This window comes from Neoarius graeffei, chromosome 7 (assembly GCF_027579695.1).
Source record: "Neoarius graeffei isolate fNeoGra1 chromosome 7, fNeoGra1.pri, whole genome shotgun sequence".
NCBI classification, from domain to species: Eukaryota; Metazoa; Chordata; class Actinopteri; order Siluriformes; family Ariidae; genus Neoarius; species Neoarius graeffei.
This window is the reverse complement of record NC_083575.1, coordinates 43,290,939-43,309,466: the sequence shown is the minus strand read 5'-3', so window position 1 is coordinate 43,309,466 and position 18,528 is coordinate 43,290,939. Positions and strand designations below refer to the sequence as shown.

The following is an 18,528-nucleotide window of genomic DNA, read 5'->3' as shown; positions in this document are numbered from 1 at the left end:
TTTAGACTGAAGATGATCCAGCTACTGCTAGAGGAAGCCAAGCCCAGGAAGTCAATGCTCTCTCTTCAAAAGTTGATTTTTTTACAAGGCCAAAACCAGAGGATTTAGATTATTTCTTGAGTCATCATCCCCAGCAGAAGGCAGAGAAGGCTATAGTGCAGAGAGCTTTTTCTTGCAAAGATGGCACAAATAGGAAATGGCTTTCATACAGTGAAGACAGACAAGCACTCTTCTGCTTCCTTTGTATGACATTTGCTAAGGCTACAGATAGCAGTTTATTCATCACTGGCATGACAGACCAGAAACACATACATCAGAGAGTGGAAGAACATGAGAGGAGCAATCTACACAGAGGTTGTGCAGAAGCATTTCCTTAGGTCCTCAAAACGCAATGTTGAGAACCTTCTCATGGGACATCAGATGTCTCTTTGTAAAGTGCAGGTGCGCAAGAGGCGGCAAGTGTTGGAGCGCATCATAGATGTGGTGAAGCTCATTGGAAAAAGAGGTTTGAGCTACAGAGGGTCACAGTTGGAGACAGCATACATGCTTGATGATGATGATACAGTGGATCATGGCAACTTCTTGGAAATTATTGTGTTGCTTCAAAATATGATGTTTGCCTCAAGGAACAGTGAGCTACTTGAAGAGAATGAAGAAACAGAGCTGGAGGTTGAAGCTGCTCTGCCACCAAAAAGGGGTCAAAGAAAGAAATCCATGCCTGGAGAGATGTCCCAAGATGAGACTGTCTGACACAGAGGCATTGTACAGAATCAATGTCCACAATCGCATCATGGATACAGTCATTGAGAGCATGCACCAGCGATTCCTCAAAAATGGCACCTTGTATGCTGATTTGGCTCTTCTGGACCCAAAAAACTTCAGCCAGGTAAAATCATATTCAAGTGGCTTCCCAGAGACAGCACTCAAAGATCTGAGCAAATGTTTACTACCATTTGATGACAGGGCAATGGTCACCAATTTACAGAGTGAGCTCCTCAGTCTGGCAGGACAGTGGGATAAGTTGAAGGCCTCAATATTTGAGGAATACACAACCATGACAGCAAAAGAGGTTGGGTCAGAGGTTGCTGAAAAGGAGATGGTGAACACAAAGTGCCCATCTTGCAAGGACTGCCCATTGTGTTGCTACCATATGCTGAGGAAGTACAACCTCCTGACAGATGCATACCACATAATCGGCCTTGCATACAAGTTCCTGCTTACTCTGTCAGTCACACAGGTAGCATGCGAGCGCAGCTTTTCAACACTAAAATTCATCAAGGACAGGCTCAGGAGCACTCTCTCTCAGCAGCACCTGGAGGCATTAATGCTCATGGCCACTCAGCAAGATGTTCTTAAGATGCTGGACAGCGAGGACATCATAGATGGTGTTGCAGAGAAAAGTGTGCTGCTGCAGAAATTGCTACTTCAGTCAGGTGATTATATGTTAACTATTATGGTATGATCATTATTACTGTGACTTACATGTTCACCAATCTACACACTATTAAGCAACTATTGCAGACCATTTTAAGTAACTATAAAAACTACTATATGTTTGTTTGCAAACCCTAAACAAACATTTACTAAACGTTAGAATTAGGTTTGGTTTGCAAACCCAAGCAAATAAACATTTAGCAAACGTTTCTCTTAGGTTTGGTTTGCAAACCATTGTACACAAACATTTATTAAACATTTGTTTTAGGTTTGGTTTGCAAACCTGAAATATACAAACGTTTAGTAAACGTTTCTGTTAGGTTTGGTTTGCAACTCTAAAATATATAAACAGTAAACAAACGTTTGTATTAGGTTTGGTTTGCAAACCTGAAATATACAAACGTTTAGTAAACGTTTCTGTTAGGTTTGGTTTGCAACCCTAAAAATATAAACAGTAAACAAATGTTTGTATTAGGTTTGGTTTGCAAACCCAAATATACAAACTTAGCAAACAGTTGCATTACGGTTTGGTTAGCAAACCCCTAAAATACAAATGTTCAGCAAACATTTTCATTTGGTTTGGTTTGCAAACACAAAAATACAAACTGTTTGCAAACGTATCTGTTAGGCTTGGTTTGCAAACCCAAATGAACAAACATTTATTTAATGCTTTCATGAGGTTTGGTTTGAAACACAATCATGCAAACTCTTAGCAAACATTTATATAGAGATTTTCACTGTATCATGCATGCCCATTTTACTACTGAATTTAGACGTTTTAAAATAAATGCTCATTTTAGGCTATATAATTTAAAGGTTTTGAAAGTGTATGTTTACATGTATAGATTCAGAGGGTTCCTGATGCTTCTATAAATTTGATAAATGGAAATGAGTATTTCTTATTAACAAATCACCATAACTAGCCTATATGGTCATATCTAAAATCAACAAATCGGAATGGGCATGGAATCTTAATAGGCTGATGAAGTGATACAATTAGGCCTACTTGCCCTTTTGTATTTTGCATTTGTAGACTGTATTTGCCCCTTTGCTACCACTTGTCTTGAACACTACAGGTGCAGTATGTCTATAGTAAACACTATATTTGTCAATTTTGCTATATCTGTACAGGGTGCTGCCTGTACCCGATACACAATTAAGTTATATAATTATGTCCGTGCACTGTTAATCCCGGCCGTTAATCCTGTTAATATTTAGGCCTGTAAAACCCAGCTAAAACATTCCTCAACTAGGCCTATATCACATATAGCCTACCTGTAGCCTGAGGCTATAAACCCCCTAATATTATTAAGCCTATCGCTATAAATCCCCTAATATTACCTGCTGTACTGTAGAGATAATATATAGGCTTAGCAGCCTGCCTATATACCTGTATATTTGCTACTGCATTTAGACCTATATTCTCTCATATGTGGATCAAACCATAGAATTCAGAAAATTATTAATTTCTGACCAAACCCAGCCGCCTTCTAATGTAGTGGCAGAGGTGTGTGTATATGTACAGGGTGACCCAAATTAAGGTGACTCTATTTTTTTGGGGGTCACCCTGTATATAGGCATATGGTCCAGGCACATAGCCAAGAGGGTGCCCTCGCCCACCCACCAATAGCAAATCCTGGCTATGTGCCTGATATAGGCCTAATAAGTATAAAACATTGTGTTCAGTATATGGGCCTACTATAATATAGGCCCTATACGTGTGTGTGTGGTGTGTGTGTATATATATATATATATATATATATATATACTGTAGGGCGGCACGGTGGTGTAGTGGTTAGCGCTGTCGCCTCACAGCAAGAAGGTCCTGGGTTCGAGCCCCGGGGCCGGCGAGGGCCTTTCTGTGCGGAGTTTGCATGTTCTCCCCGTGTCCGCGTGGGTTTCCTCCGGGTGCTCCGGTTTCCCCCACAGTCCAAAGACATGCAGGTTAGGTTAACTGGTGACTCTAAATTGACCGTAGGTGTGAATGTGAGTGTGAATGGTTGTCTGTGTCTATGTGTCAGCCCTGTGATGACCTGGCGACTTGTCCAGGGTGTACCCCGCCTTTCGCCCGTAGTCAGCTGGGATAGGCTCCAGCTTGCCTGCGACCCTGTAGAAGGATAAAGCGGCTAGAGATAATGAGATGAGATGAGATATATACTGTATAATGTCGTCTGCTTCAAAGTAGGCCCTATATATGTCAGCTATACAAAAAATGCTTAAAACACATTTAGAAGCTCATAAAGTAAAATTCGAAAATTTAATTATGTAAAACTTGAATACTGACAGATTATATAATGAGGCTGGGTGATTTGTCATTGATAATCACATTGAAGGTGTCAAAAGTTTCTAGCTAAGCTTGGTTTGAATCCCAGTGACTTTCAGATACGCCCAAGTAACGAGAAATTTTAATTATTTGCCATTTCATGAATATTCCTCCAGTGAGGATCAACTTTTGTAGGCCTGTGTTTCCTATTATTAGTAGATTTAATGTTCCCGCCCTGGGTACACTGGCCCTCGATACATTAGGGTTTAACCTCGCCCCATCCACCACCCACCCACCTTATAATTTTCAGCCTACATAGGCCTACACAGATATGGCCTATATATAGGGCCTAAGGCACAGCACAGGGCTGGTGCCCCCCCGCACGGGTCCCCATAGACCCTTACGGCTATTTACAGAAACCGGTATTCAAATTAATAAAGCTGTAACCTATTCTGAATTGTGTTTATAGAGGCCTACATCTATATTGGCTCCTTTTCAACAAGTTCAAGTCAACTTTTCATGTTACAAGATTTATAATAAACATAGGCATAGGCCTAAGACTATTTACAGACCTTGATCAGTCAATAGAGGTAGGCCTAGATAGATCTATCTAGGGCCATTGTATATAGATTAGTTGTAGACATATAGGCCTAAGCCCTATACAACCCATGTAGGCTATCACTTCTGCCAGGGGCATCTGGTACAAACATCAATCTATGAAGACATAGTTTGTGGGTACAACTTGCATTTCTCCCTGTGTTAGAGGCCCCCATATATATATATATATATATATATATATATATATATATATATATATATATATATATATATATATATATATGTATGTATGTATCTTTCCCAAGAGTTTATGTCAGTGGAAATTTTAATAAAGTTAATTTATTCAGCGTCCTGTTTGTCAGCAGGTCTAACGTTAGCATGGATTTTGTGGTATTTTCCATTAATTTTGCAGGCAAAGCAATTAGGCCTAAAGGGTGGACCAGGGGGTCCATAGTTAGGGGGGCATGGAAGAATTTTTGTCATATGGATTTTTTTTTTCATACCCAAATCCAGCGTGAATGCATGTGTAGGGCCTAGGCCTATATTGCGCAAGCCTAGCGAGTGAAAAAATGTTTTGAATTCTTTGTAGGCTTATTGGACCCCTTGGGGTTTTAAAAATTTTTTTTTTACTTGCTGCTCCTGAATTAGGCCAAGTCTATAAGTCTGTAGATCTATTCTTTTCCCTCTTGCTGAGCAATGATTAAAAAAAAAAATTATTAGGCTAATTTTATTTTATTAATGTTAGGCCTATTATTAATATTATTATTACTATTATTTATTTATTTATTTTGGGGGGGGCACTGCTAAGCCGATTCTTTTCCACTTCTCTGCTGCCTGGTGGATTTTGTTTCCTAATATGTTACCCCCCTCCAACTATTAAATAGTCCACCCCTAAGATCCACAGGCTTGCTTGGTTTGGTATTTTCCCCCTGGGTATTTTCCATCAAATAGACCTCTTGCAGTCATGTGACCGAATCCCGGCTGGAATGTAAACAGCCACCATCTTGTCAGTCAACAACACAGCTGAATATAACCGACGGACTACACGGCTCATTTTTCTAATGAACAGATAACTAGATATATGTCTAAAATAAACGACCTACAGATTAGTGACCCTTATCGATTACGGACGTAGTTTTCACGACCGTGTCAGTGGATATTGAACTGCCAGAGGTGGAATACCCAGATGTGTATAATTACCTCATTAACTTTCCCTCGCTGTTCAGTGGTGAAGCACTGCGTGCTTATAAATCTCTGGACAGTTATCTTTACAGAAATTCAGGATTTGTCAGCCCCCCTCAGATGTGGCATCTTGTAAACAAGAAAATAACAATCCTCATCAGACGGGTAAGTCACTTAAGTATTGAGTACTAGTACTGATACTAGATATATCAGTAGTATTTAGTATAGCACTGACCAGCCGATTATAGAATAGAATAAGGTAATTCCAGCTGTAATTCCAAATCGTCCGTCTTGTTTACCATGGATCTGGCGTTGGAGAGGTAGAGGCTTGGCAGTGGAGGTTTGAGTGGCTGTTTTCTGAGCTTAGTCAACAGGCCGGCTTTGCAGCCTCGCTTTTGCTTCCTCTCCCGACGCCGCCTCCTTCGCCTGCCAGACCTGATAACAATCCACGGAGACCCCGCTGGTCTCGCTATCTCGTCAGGAATGTTGTGCATGCGATGGAAATCGCTACAAACCGTCATTTTCTGCTGGAAACCAATGTCCAGTAAGTCCATACGGTTGTAGTGGATATTGAAGTCCGGTACAGACGAACAACACGCAAAAATACACACAAAAAACATAAAAAACGTGCACAGGTATTTACTGTATATAAGGTATACCTGATAGCAGCAACCCATTTTGCACGCCTGTCAGGGTCCCGTGGCAGCCTACTGTCAAGTGTATGTGAGCATCATGGGTTTCCCACACTTGAAAGGGAAGGACTCAGACACAGGATTCCACTCGTCTTATGTTTTATTGATTTTCAGTGGAGTTGACATTGTAGTAGAATTGTATATAGTAGGGTTTTCCAGAAGAAAAGGTAGAAGTAGAAGTAGAAGGCGGAAATATGGCATTTGACCGACAAGATGGCATCTGTTTACAATCTGGATCGGCTGTGACTTCACATGCAAGTCGTCTATTGGCGGTAAAATAATACGGGTCATCACGTGTCATCCCAAGCGCGCACGTGTACGTAGTTCTAAAGGACAGCAAGTCTGGACAACAAGTTTGCGTCAGAGCAAGGCATCAGAGAAGCATTAAAAAGCAAAAAACAGTTTAGATCTCCCATTATACAAATATATCATCACCATTAAATCACTGAAGTTATTTTTTGTGGATTTACTGAAGTGAACTCGGAAGTTTAAGTCTTCCAAAAACACCGGCTTCAAAACACATCAGGCCTAAACAACTTGGAGGTAAGTTAAAATTGTTTTAAACACATTTTGTCAAATCAGTTAGTGTTAGGCTACGTTATTAGTCTGTCTGATGCTTTAGAGTGTTCAGTCATATGGAAGCGTATTGCTGCCACACTCAAAAAAAATTGGCTTAGTATCAAGTAATTACGTGAAAACTTTGTTATAACAGTATCTTATCACGTTTTTACAATATATTTATCATGTAATAACATATTATCATGTAATTTCATGATACGAAATTATCACGTTATTTCATGATATTTTCATGTAATAACGTGAAAACACCTTATCAAGAAATAACGTAAAAGTATGGTTTAATGTCATAGGCTAGGCTACTTCCATTAAAAGCAGATGGCCTAGCCTAGCCTAACACCGAGCAAAAACATGGCTGAATCCTGAATGACTCAGTTTTGTATAAATAGGGGACTACATAGGTGGCAAAATGTAGTGTTTTTCCTGCCATGGAAGTGCACTTGTATACCGAGGGGAAAGCAATTTGCATTACAGCCGTAAATGAAACTGAGCCGAGGCGCCATTTTGAATCCTCATTCAAAATGGCGCCTCGGCTCAGTTTTCCCTTCCTTCTCAGTATTGCTCGGTGTTACCCTAGGCTGACACTTGCACGACTTTTGGCCACGATTTTGTCGTGGCAAGTCGTGCCATTTTGGGGCACGAACTGGGAGGCTCCCGCACTGTTCACGACTAGTTCATGCATAGTTCACGACGAGTTCACGAATGCGTGCCCGTCCACATTCACGAACTGGCACGACGAGTTCACGCATAGTTTGCGCAGTTTATGCACTTCCCGCATTGGCACAACGAGTTTGCGCAATTCGGACAGTGTTGTGCCGACTTGGGCATGCCTGTGTCATGCACAACCTCATCCTCATCAGATACCCACACGCAATTTCAGAAGTGGACCGCGAAGATCCGGACACACATGATCTGATCCCTGGTGGATGGAGAACTGACCGACACCTGCAGGGGCTGCTGCCTCTAACCGGCCATCATACCCAGAAGGATGCAAAGGATCAGCGAGACTACCTGTCACATTACTACATGTTCCCTGCTGGTGCTGTCCCTTGGCAAGAAAGAATGGTAGTAGCTTCTTGAGCTGCATCCACAGTTGTTCCATTTTTGAAATAAAAGAAACGAAACTCCCCCCCCCAAAAAAAGTCATGAAGGAATAGAAAATAAAAGACATTAAAGAAAAAAGCAAGAAAAAAAATTGCGAATGGCGAGAAGTGTCCGGGAAGCCCTATATATACCCCCGCACCGACACGAGCGCCACTGTCGCGCAGTAGTCATGAACTGCTCGTGAACTCGTCGTGAACTGCTCGTGCCATGCGCAAACTGTTCGTGAAGTGCGTAAACTAGTCGTGAACGGCTTGTGCCGTCAATGCGTGACCGTGTCAGTGGGAAGGCACGGCCACGCTGCGACGCGCACCAATTCATGAACATGTCGTGAACTACCCGTGAACTCGACGTGAGCTGTTCGTGAACTATTCATGGCAGTTCGTGACAGTCGTGGCATGGCGCGCACTTCCACGCACTGGCACGCATCCTCCCGCATCGTCCCGACGAGTTCACGACGAGATCACGAACAGTTTGCGCATAGTTCACGACCCGGTCGCGAAATTTTGTCGTGACCAAAATTTTGAACATTTCAAAATTCTCGTCCTGACATGGCACGCAGTCACGACGGGTTTACGCACACTTCACGCCAGTTTACGACTAGTTTGCGCACTGGCACGACTCGAGTCGTGCCAATGCGTGCCACGGAATCGTGCAAGTGTCAGCCTAGCCTTAGGCTATGTAGGCGCAATTAATGATTTTGTGTATTTAGGATTGGATAAGTGATCAATCTTTAATAATTACATTAAATCAGTTTCATTAAATTTGAAGGTTAATAATTAAAATGAATCAATCCTATTGAATCGTTTAATTTGACTCATTTGAATTGAATCATACCATAGAATCAGTCTCATTTGAATCGTTTGAAGTGAATCATTTAGTGAATCATTTAGTGAACCGTTCAATGAATCATTTAGTGAATCATACCATTGATCCTGGATAAATTACCAAACAGCTAAATTATGATACATCATTATTGATCACTTACCATATTACATAAATCGTCTACACCTTTGAATTCTTTGCGATTGGGCAACTTCAAAATATCGAAACAGCAGATGAATACACACAGCTTTTATAATAAATGAATTTATTATACAAAGATCAAAAATGGATAATCAGTTGGAATATATACAGTGAGGTGTGTGTATATGAATGTGTGTGTGTGTGTGTGTGTGTGTGTGTGTGTGTGTGTGTGTGTGTGTGAAAGAGAGGGAGAGAGAGAGAGAGAGACACCTTGGGTCTCTCTTGAGAGGGTTGGCTCTTGTGGCTGTGGAATGTTATCTGCAATCTTGGGGGAGGTGAATCCTCATTATTTAGTGAGCACGTGTTTTCTAAGTAACAAAGGAATTCCACACTCATAACATTATCAAACTCACTGAAATCTTAATAAGGTCAAAATGTATAAGAATGAAATTGAGGATTTTAGTAAGGAATGAGAGAGAGAGAGAGAGAGAGAGAGAGAGAGAGAGACATGCACAAATTTATGGATTAACCAATTTTAAATCAACAAACAAATGATAGAGAACCAAAATTCAGTGTATACACTTCATTTAACTTTATATAACTTCACATTAAGTGAATAACTAATTCCTAAGACTTAAACTTTTGCCCAATGCCGGTTCTTACTGAAAAAGTCTCGTCTTCTGTCGAAATGGCAGGTTGGAGAGGTTGTGTGGAAGCGCTTCAGTGAGAGAGAGAGAGAGAGCGGTTGCTCTGAAGTTTTCTTTGAAGATCTTCGTAGCTCGTGAGAAGAAAGTTCTGATCAGACAGGGTTAGGACGGTCCAGCCGCTCCCAACACCAATAAAACTGCCTATTTGGTTGTAGTCTAGTACGTACTAAAAGAAATAACTGAAAAAAAAACAGTTTATAACTCACTTGAGTTAAAGCACACGCGTGTTTCCGGAGTCCACTGTGATCAAGGGTGGACAGAAGGAGGAGAACGTTCTAAAACGTGTCTCTTGCAGGAAAGAGTCGTGGTTTCGGACGGTCCGATGGTGAGCGTCCCTCTATGGTCTGTTCTCCGCTGAGTCCAGACACCAGAGACAAAGAAAAATGGAGTTTCCAAGTCTCTTATGTGAAACCTGAAGAATGTGATGTACGTGATCCCGCCCAGGCGTGACGTAGTCAACGCGGAAGTGGGCTGGGAGTTGTAGTTCTTAGACACAAGATGCGCATGATACCTACATTCCCCCTTTTGGTCTCAGGGGTATGACGGAGTCGTAGCACTGAGAGCATCGTACTGTATCATCGCCGTGTCCATAGTCCTTGAGGTAGACTTGTTCTGTACAGTTCATGGTGTCCTGTGAAGACTGTGTAAACTTGTGAGTTCCAGTGAGACAGTTGGAGGTAGAGGCATTAGAGCATACCTGTTACAATCACCATAGGCACTTGGGCATATAATCACTATCTAACTAGATTAGGGTTACCTCAAAATTTAAACAGTGAACGCTACATATATTTCATTTCAGTGAACACTACATACATACTTCATTTCCTACTCAAAGAAAATAAAACAAGAAAAAAGAGAGGAAGTGGAGTAGAGAAAAGAAGCGTTAGTGGTTAGGGTGTTAACCTAATCTTCTGGCAAGGTAACGGCAACAGGTGGTTTGGCCAGAAAGCATGCGCTACTATGGCCAAAACTGTCAGGGACGCAGACCCCTTTATCCAGCTTGGCGTATAGTGTCGCTATTCGTTTGTGTAGCATGCATGCGATACCAGCAGAAAAGACCCAGCCACTGAGAATAAGTCCCAAAACAATCAGATGTATGGTAAATTCTAGGTCAGGTGACTCTCTGACCCGGTTTTGGGAGACTATGGTCGAAATTCCATTCTGACCTAAACTAAATTTCACCGTTTTGGTCCCTTCAACCAGCAGTTGCTGTTGGAGGGTGTTACTGATCTCAAGATCATAACCTTCGAAGGCATCTATCATCTCAATCTCTGAATCATACCAGTCAGTACTAAGATGGTGTAGGGTGATGTCACCTATGTGAATGGTGGCTCCCTGTGGTACACTAAGGAACACTGTTTGGTTTGGGATTTTCATTTTTGTGGCTGTGTGGTGCTGGTTGTATGACATCAAGATTTCAGTTTTTGGAGTGTTAACAACCCACCGACTACCAGCTCTTTCTACTCTAGTTTCCATATCCTCGTCCTTTGCGGACATTTGACCTACACACTTTTGTTCGGGCGCTTTCGCCCTCAGACCGCACAGGCGATCCGTAGTGTCTCTAAGAAATGGGTTGCTTGGGCAGACCCAGTGGATGTCTTTAGTGGAGGTGCACATCTCTAGGTTGGGAATAAAGTAGACAGAGGGGTTGTCATCATGGTATGCTACCATGGGTGATGTCTGTATGTGTATACAGACATTGTTTTTCCAGAAACCCACGTTGAGGACAGACTTGAGTCTATATATGTTGTTTCTCTCAATGATGGGTAGATTTAGTATGAAACCTATCTCGAAATCTTGTGGACTCACAAAAATGGGGATAGCACTGCCGAGACTATATGCCAGGTGTATTTGCGAGGAATGCACGTTAGTAGTAGTGGTGGATTGTAGTATATTCTCCACCAAGCTAAGGGGTGTGAGATACGATGGGACCTTGCCACTACTCAGGGAACTGATTGAGTCACCTACTTCTCTAAGCAGGTCTTGCATTAAATCCCTTACTACTCTGACATATTTGATCTCATTCTTGATTATTTCGGCCAATTTGTCTACAGTCTGTATAGTGCTATAGATTAGATCTGTTAGGGTTTTGCTGGGATTCGAACCTGGTTCGTTGGTGTGATGATCCAGCAAACCCCCACTAGGCCACCAGGGGGATGACTCAAATGCAGAGGCGTGAGGCGGAAGTAGAAAAAGAATCAAAAAGGTTTATTTAAACTATATACACTATATACAGGGCAAAACAAAAGACAAAAAAAACCAAAGAGTGTAATCCAAAAGAAAAGCAAAGTGCAAAAATACAAAAGCTAAGAAGATCAAAAAAACACAGTACAAAGGAAACTGGAGATAAACATAACAGCACAAAGACTCCGTGACAAGAGGACTGAACTCAGGGGTATAAATAGACAAACTAATTAAGGACACAGGTGAAGATAATTAGGCAATTAACACAAACACAAGACACAGGAACAGTGGCGGCCTCTAGAGGCCAAAATAAACACGACATGAAAAGGAAATAACAGCGGCCTCTAGAGGCCAAAACAGTCCTAGTCCTAACAGGACCCCCCCCTCTAGGAGCGTCTCCTGACGTTCCCAGGGCGATCCGGATGGGCCGAATGGAAGTCCCGACATAGTTCTTTATCAAGGACATCCCGAGCAGGAACCCAGCAGCGCTCCTCAGGACCATAGCCCTCCCAGTCCACCAGATATTGCAACCCGCCGCGGACCCGGCGGGAGTCAAGCAGGCGATTCACAGTGAACACAGTCTGCCCCTGGAAGATGCGGGGGGGTGGGGGGTTCCTAGGGGCAGGGGCATACGTAGACGTCAGTACGGGCCGTAACAGGGAAACATGGAAAGTGGGGTTGATCCTCAGAGTCCGGGGCAACTGGAGCCGGTAGGAGACAGGGTTCACCCTGCGCACCACCTTGAAGGGGCCAATGTAGCGAGGAGCAAGCTTGCGGTTCTCCACCCGCAGTGGAAGGTCCTTAGTGGACAGCCAAACACGCTGCCCAGGGCGGAAAGCGTGTGCAGGTCTTCTATGGCGGTTGGCCTGAGTCTGGTTGGTTCTGGAGGTCTGTATGAGGGTCTTCCTGACCTTGCTCCAGGTCTTGCGACACCGTCTCACATATTGGTTGACCGAGGGCACCCCCGCGTCCTCCTCCTGGTCCGGGAACAGAGGTGGCTGGAACCCGAATTGGCACTGGAATGGCGACAGCTTGGTGGCCGATGACTGCAGGGTGTTGTGGGCGTACTCCGCCCATGGCAGCCAGGTGCTCCACGATGTCGGGTTATCCATAGCCAGGCCTCGCAGGGTGGTTTCCAGGTCCTGGTTGAGCCTCTCCGTCTGACCATTGGACTGTGGGTGAAACCCAGAGGAGAGGCTGGCAGTGGCTCCGATGACCTTGCAGAACCCGTGCCACACTCGGGAGGAGAACTGGGGCCCTCGGTCTGAGACGATGTCCTGTGGAAGACCAAAGACTCGGAAGACATGATTAAACAAAAGTTTCGCAGTTTCAAGAGCAGAGGGGAGTTTGCACAGTGGTATGAAGCGGCAGGCCTTGGAGAATCTGTCAACTAAGACCAAAATGACCGTGTTACCTTGTGACTCAGGGAGACCCGTGATAAAGTCGACTGCCACGTGGGACCAGGGACGCCGGGGAATGGTCAGAGGATGCAGGAGACCCTGGGGACGCTGTCGTGGGTTCTTGGTTCTGGTGCAAACCTCACAGGACAGGACAAATGACCTTACTTCCTGCTCCATGTTAGGCCACCAGAAGCGTCTTTTCAGGAAGTCCAGGGTCCTCCGAGCTCCCGGGTGGGCGGTGAGAGGGGAAGAGTGACCCCACTGGAGAACCTTGGCCCGGGCTTGATGTGGGACGTACAAGAGGCCTGGTGGCCCCGTCCCAGGACCGGGGTCCTGGCGTTGGGCTCGTCGGACAGCCTCCTCAATACCCCAGCGGACAGGGGCCACAATCCGGGACACAGGGATAATAGGCCCGACTTCATTCTCCCTGTTAGTGGCAGAGAACAGTCTGGACAGTGCGTCAGGTTTGGTGTTCTTGGAGCCGGGGCGGTATGAGAGGGTGAAGTCAAATCGACTGAAAAACAGGGCCCACCTAGCCTGTCGAGGGTTCAGTCTCTTGGCTTGCTGGAGGTACTCCAGGTTCTTGTGGTCAGTCCAAACCAGGAATGGATGTTGTGCTCCCTCCAGCCAGTGCCTCCACTCCTCAAGGGCCAGTTTGACCGCTAGCAGTTCTCGATCCCCCACATCGTACCGGGACTCAGCAGGACTCAGGCGGTGGGAGAAGTAAGCGCAGGGGTGCAGCTTTCCTTCCGAACGTTGAGAGAGCACCGCGCCGACACCACTGTCCGAGGCGTCCACCTCCACGATGAATGGTTGGGAGGTGTCCGGGAGAACCAGAATGGGTGCCGTGCAGAAGCGGTCCTTGAGGTCTTTGAACGCCTTTTCTGCCTGAGGAGACCAGCCATAAGATCCACCTGTCCCTTTGGTGAGGTCTGACATGGGTGCTGCCACAGAACTGAAGTTCCTGATGAACTTGCGGTAGAAGTTAGCGAATCCTAAGAACCGCTGAACCTCCTTAACGGACTTGGGAGTAGGCCAATCCCGGACGGCCAGGGTCTTGGCAGGGTCCATTTGGAGTTGGCCTGTCCGTACAATAAATCCCAGAAAGGAGACCTCGGGAACATGAAATTCGCATTTCTGGGCCTTGGCGAACAGATTGTTCTGTAGCAGCCTCTGGAGAACCTGGCGGACATGGTGGCGGTGCTCCTGCACGGTCTTGGAAAAGATAAGGATGTCATCGAGGTAGACAAAAACGTATAGGTTAATCATGTCCCTTAAGACGTCGTTGATTAGGGCCTGAAAAACAGCTGGTGCGTTGGTGAGTCCGAAGGGCATCACCTGGTATTCGTAGTGCCCAGACGGGGTGTTAAAGGCAGTCTTCCACTCGTCTCCCTGTCGGATACGGATGAGGTGGTATGCGTTCCGTAGGTCCAACTTGGTGAAGACGGTGGCGCCTTGGAGCAGGTCGAAAGCTGTGGACATCAGCGGAAGGGGATATCGGTTGCGCACAGTGATCTTATTCAGGCCCCTGTAATCAATACATGGTCGGAGCCCCCCATCCTTCTTGCCGACAAAGAAGAAGCCGGCTCCAGCAGGTGAAGTGGAGGGTCGAATAAACCCAGAGACCAGGGCATCTTTGAGGTATTCCTCCATGGCCTTGCGTTCTGGCTGAGAGAGTGAAAACAGTCTGCCACGAGGAGGGGTAGTCCCAGGGAGCAAGTCGATGGCACAGTCGTAGGCCCGGTGCGGAGGAAGAACGGCGGCCCTGCTCTTGCTGAATACCTCCTTGAGATCCCAGTACTCTGTGGGAACTTGAGATAACTCGGTGAGATCAGGGGGCTTGGCAGGAGACACAGGAGAGCTAGAGAGCAGACAAGAGGCATGGCATGCAGGGCCCCATTCCACAACCTGGCTAGTTACCCAGTCTATGCGAGGGTTGTGGCGAGTAAGCCAAGGAAGGCCTAGAATAACTGGGAACTCAGGTGAAGGAATCAGGTGCAGGGATATTTCTTCCTTGTGACCTTGAGACTGGAGGAAGACTGGAGAAGTAACTTGAGTGACTCTTCCATCACCTAACGCTTGGCCATCGAGGGCAGACACAGACAGAGGGACTTCAAGAGGTGCAGTAGGTATATTGATGCTTTGGGCGAAGTGAATATCCATAAAGTTCCCAGCCGCCCCTGAGTCTATCAAAGCTTGACAAGAGTGGACAGACTCACCCCAGGAGATGGAGACCGGGATGTAGATTCCTTGGCCAGGGAGTCCGGGAGAGAGAGTAGGCCCCGTCACAACCCTCCCTCGGCTGGACGGGGCGGTCCTTTTCCCAAGAGTTCGGGACATGATGCTCGGAAGTGACCAGGCTTGCCACAGTAGATGCAGCACTTGTCTCTCCTTCTGCGCTCCCTCTCAGATGCGGAGAGGCGAGTACGACCCACTTGCATGGGTTCTGGACAGTCACTGAAGGAGGTAGACGGTCTCCAGGTAGAGGTAGGGAGGCTGGGGGGGCTCAAGGCTTGGTGGCGTTCTCTCATCCTGTTGTCCAGACGAATAGCATGTGAGATGAGGGTTTCGAGGTCACTTGGGCATCCAATAGAGGCCAGACCGTCCTTGATGGGGTCAGACAGACCATGGTGGAAGGCTGACACCAGGGCAGTCTCGTTCCATCCACTTACTGCTGCGAGTGTTCGGAACGAGATGGCGTAATCTGCGACGCTTCCTCCTTGCCGGATGGACATGAGCTTTCGGGCTGCGTCGGTACTGATGTCTGCCTGATCGAAGACCCGAAGCATCTCTTCAGAAAACAGCTGGAAATCAAAGCACTCAGGTCCCTGTCTTTGCCAGATAGCAGTAGCCCAGGCTCGCGCCTTACCAGCTAATAAGATGATCACAAAGGCAATCTTGCGGCGATCCGTAGTGTAGGTGGTAGGCTGAAGCTCAAAGGTGAGTTGACACTGGGTAAGGAACTCTCGGCACTCACTGTGCTTGCCGTCATACCTCTGTGGTGCAGGAAGGCTGGGTTCGCGAGGTGAAGAAGGCAGCATTGCAGGAGGCACTGGAGCAGGAGTGGGAGCTGGATCAGGAGCAGGAACTGGATCAGGAGCAGGAGATGCAGGCAGAGATGTCAGCTGTGCCAGGGTTTTCCCAATTTGCTGAAGCAGTTCCTCGTGGCGAGCGAGGGCCTCACGTTGGCTGGTGAGCGTACGTCCATGAGCGTCCATGGTTGCTCCGAAGCGTGTCAAAGCTGCCATAATTCCCTGAAGGTTGGCCGGGTAGACAGTTGAAGCAGCCTCTGCTGAGTCGGTCATGACGGAGTCTTTCTGTTAGGGTTTTGCTGGGATTCGAACCTGGTTCGTTGGTGTGATGATCCAGCAAACCCCCACTAGGCCACCAGGGGGATGACTCAAATGCAGAGGCGTGAGGCGGAAGTAGAAAAAGAATCAAAAAGGTTTATTTAAACTATATACACTATATACAGGGCAAAACAAAAGACAAAAAAAACCAAAGAGTGTAATCCAAAAGAAAAGCAAAGTGCAAAAATACAAAAGCTAAGAAGATCAAAAAAACACAGTACAAAGGAAACTGGAAATAAACATAACAGCACAAAGACTCCGTGACAAGAGGACTGAACTCAGGGGTATAAATAGACAAACTAATTAAGGACACAGGTGAAGATAATTAGGCAATTAACACAAACACAAGACACAGGAACAGTGGCGGCCTCTAGAGGCCAAAATAAACACGACATGAAAAGGAAATAACAGCGGCCTCTAGAGGCCAAAACAGTCCTAGTCCTAACAAGATCAATATGCATGTTAACGGTTAATATAGTTCCCTGCAGGGATTTGCCTAAGCCCTGCAGCTCTTCTTGTTGGATAAGCAGTTTCTCTCGGATCTCTGGCATTTCCTTTTGCAGAATGCTAACTTCTCTTTTCAACGTATTCAAACTGACTGTGTTGGCTGCAGAGAGACCAATAGAAAACAAGGATCCAATGGCAGATGCACCGATAATTAAACCCCCAAGGAACCTTTTCTGACGTGTTTTACCACTCAGTTCTTCCTTGGTGACTATGAATTTTTGTAACTGTTCTAGCATGTGGGTAGTGGTGTGTTTAGCGTGTACAACTACATTAGATATCTCGCCATTTGGTCCGTTATCGTCGATCGAAGGTATCAGTGACTTGAAGTGTTTGCGGTATACGGCCCATGGGTCTAGCTGGGCGTATACCCGTTGAGTGTGGATGTGACAGTTTGTAAGAAGGAGCCCAGGAGCCTCCTGCAGGACGATGCCAGCTGGGGGGCCAGGCTCCACCACCTCACTTGACTGACTCAGTTGTAAGGTGAGGAGGATGCACAGGATTCCGAGGGAGTCCATTCTGTAACATACAGAAGGGTTTTTTTTATTTTTATTTTATTGGGTTGATAAATGTGATCGGGAATGTTGGTGTATGCTTAAAGATAAGTGATGCATACAAGCTAAGTAGACAGGATGGGCCTAGCTATCCTCCACCCCCTTTTGGAGTGAGGACTGTTCAAAAAGTTTGCTTCGATTATTATGGACCCATCGATATGAGAGCGTTTGATTAGGTTGGGGTGTCCTAATGTGATACACGACGGGGAATGGTTTTCCCACGATCAAAAGGTCTCAACCAGGATGGTAGGAACTTCTCTAAGATTCGGGCATAGTAGGCTTTGTGTCCTACACTCGAATCGAGATTCTTTTGGGCACCTGTAAAGGTTGACTGTAGGTGGCATCGTAGGTCGCTGACATATTGATGTGCGGTGTATGCAGTTGCGATGCTCATGTCCTCTGGTTTGTATAGGAGATGCGGGGGAAGAACCGTCTCTTGCCCAGTCATCATCCCAAAGAGTGTGACTTCAGTGGCACACTGAGGGGTGGACCTGATGGCCCTTAGCACCAAGGGAAGTTTCACATCCCAAATTTTACCATGGTGGGTGACATACTCTTGCAGCATGCTCACAATGGTTTGAATGGCTCGTTCAGCCTGACCAGAGAATTGAGGGTGGTACGCGATATGGAATTTCGCCTCGACGCCTAACATGTTCCACAGCGCAGCCATTACATCAACAGTGAAATGGGTGTCTGTGTCTGAGTCGATGGATAGAGGGAGGTTTTTCAAAGAATTGTGGCCACTAGGGGGAGTTGCGATGTCGGGTGTTTCGACACCGGACTCAGTGTGCAAAGACATGAACTGAAGTTCATCAGAAATTTGATCTCGCGTGGCACTTGGTTGATCAGTGTTCGCACTAATCTCATTGCAACGAGTTTGTGCATGTTTTGTGGGATCCAACGACTGTGGGATTTTGATTTGTGTAAAGCTGACTAAGTTTATATTGCAGGGCTTGGTTGGGATTGGGTCGCCTTGTGAGAGCCGTGTGTCAGAGATGGTGGTGAAGACTGTAGCGCACGTGAGAGGTGCGTTTTGTGTGTTTGCCTTTACCACTGG

General features: G+C 45.7%; 1 protein-coding gene across 5 annotated transcripts in view; it reads left to right on the top strand.

Annotated features, from left to right (window-relative positions):
• The window catches only part of LOC132889330 (uncharacterized), a 44,958-nt gene that overhangs the window by 12,298 nt on the left and 14,132 nt on the right, over positions 1–18,528 (top strand). For 4 of the 5 annotated variants that reach the window (XM_060925713.1, XM_060925711.1, XM_060925712.1 and 1 more), the window contains exon 2: positions 6–1,433. The exons of the other annotated variant lie outside the window; for it this stretch is intronic. In XM_060925713.1, coding sequence (XP_060781696.1) covers positions 650–1,433 — 784 coding nt within the window. In that variant the 5' untranslated portion in view covers positions 6–649. The remainder of the gene's footprint in view (positions 1–5; positions 1,434–18,528) is intronic. 5 annotated transcript variants of the gene reach the window in all.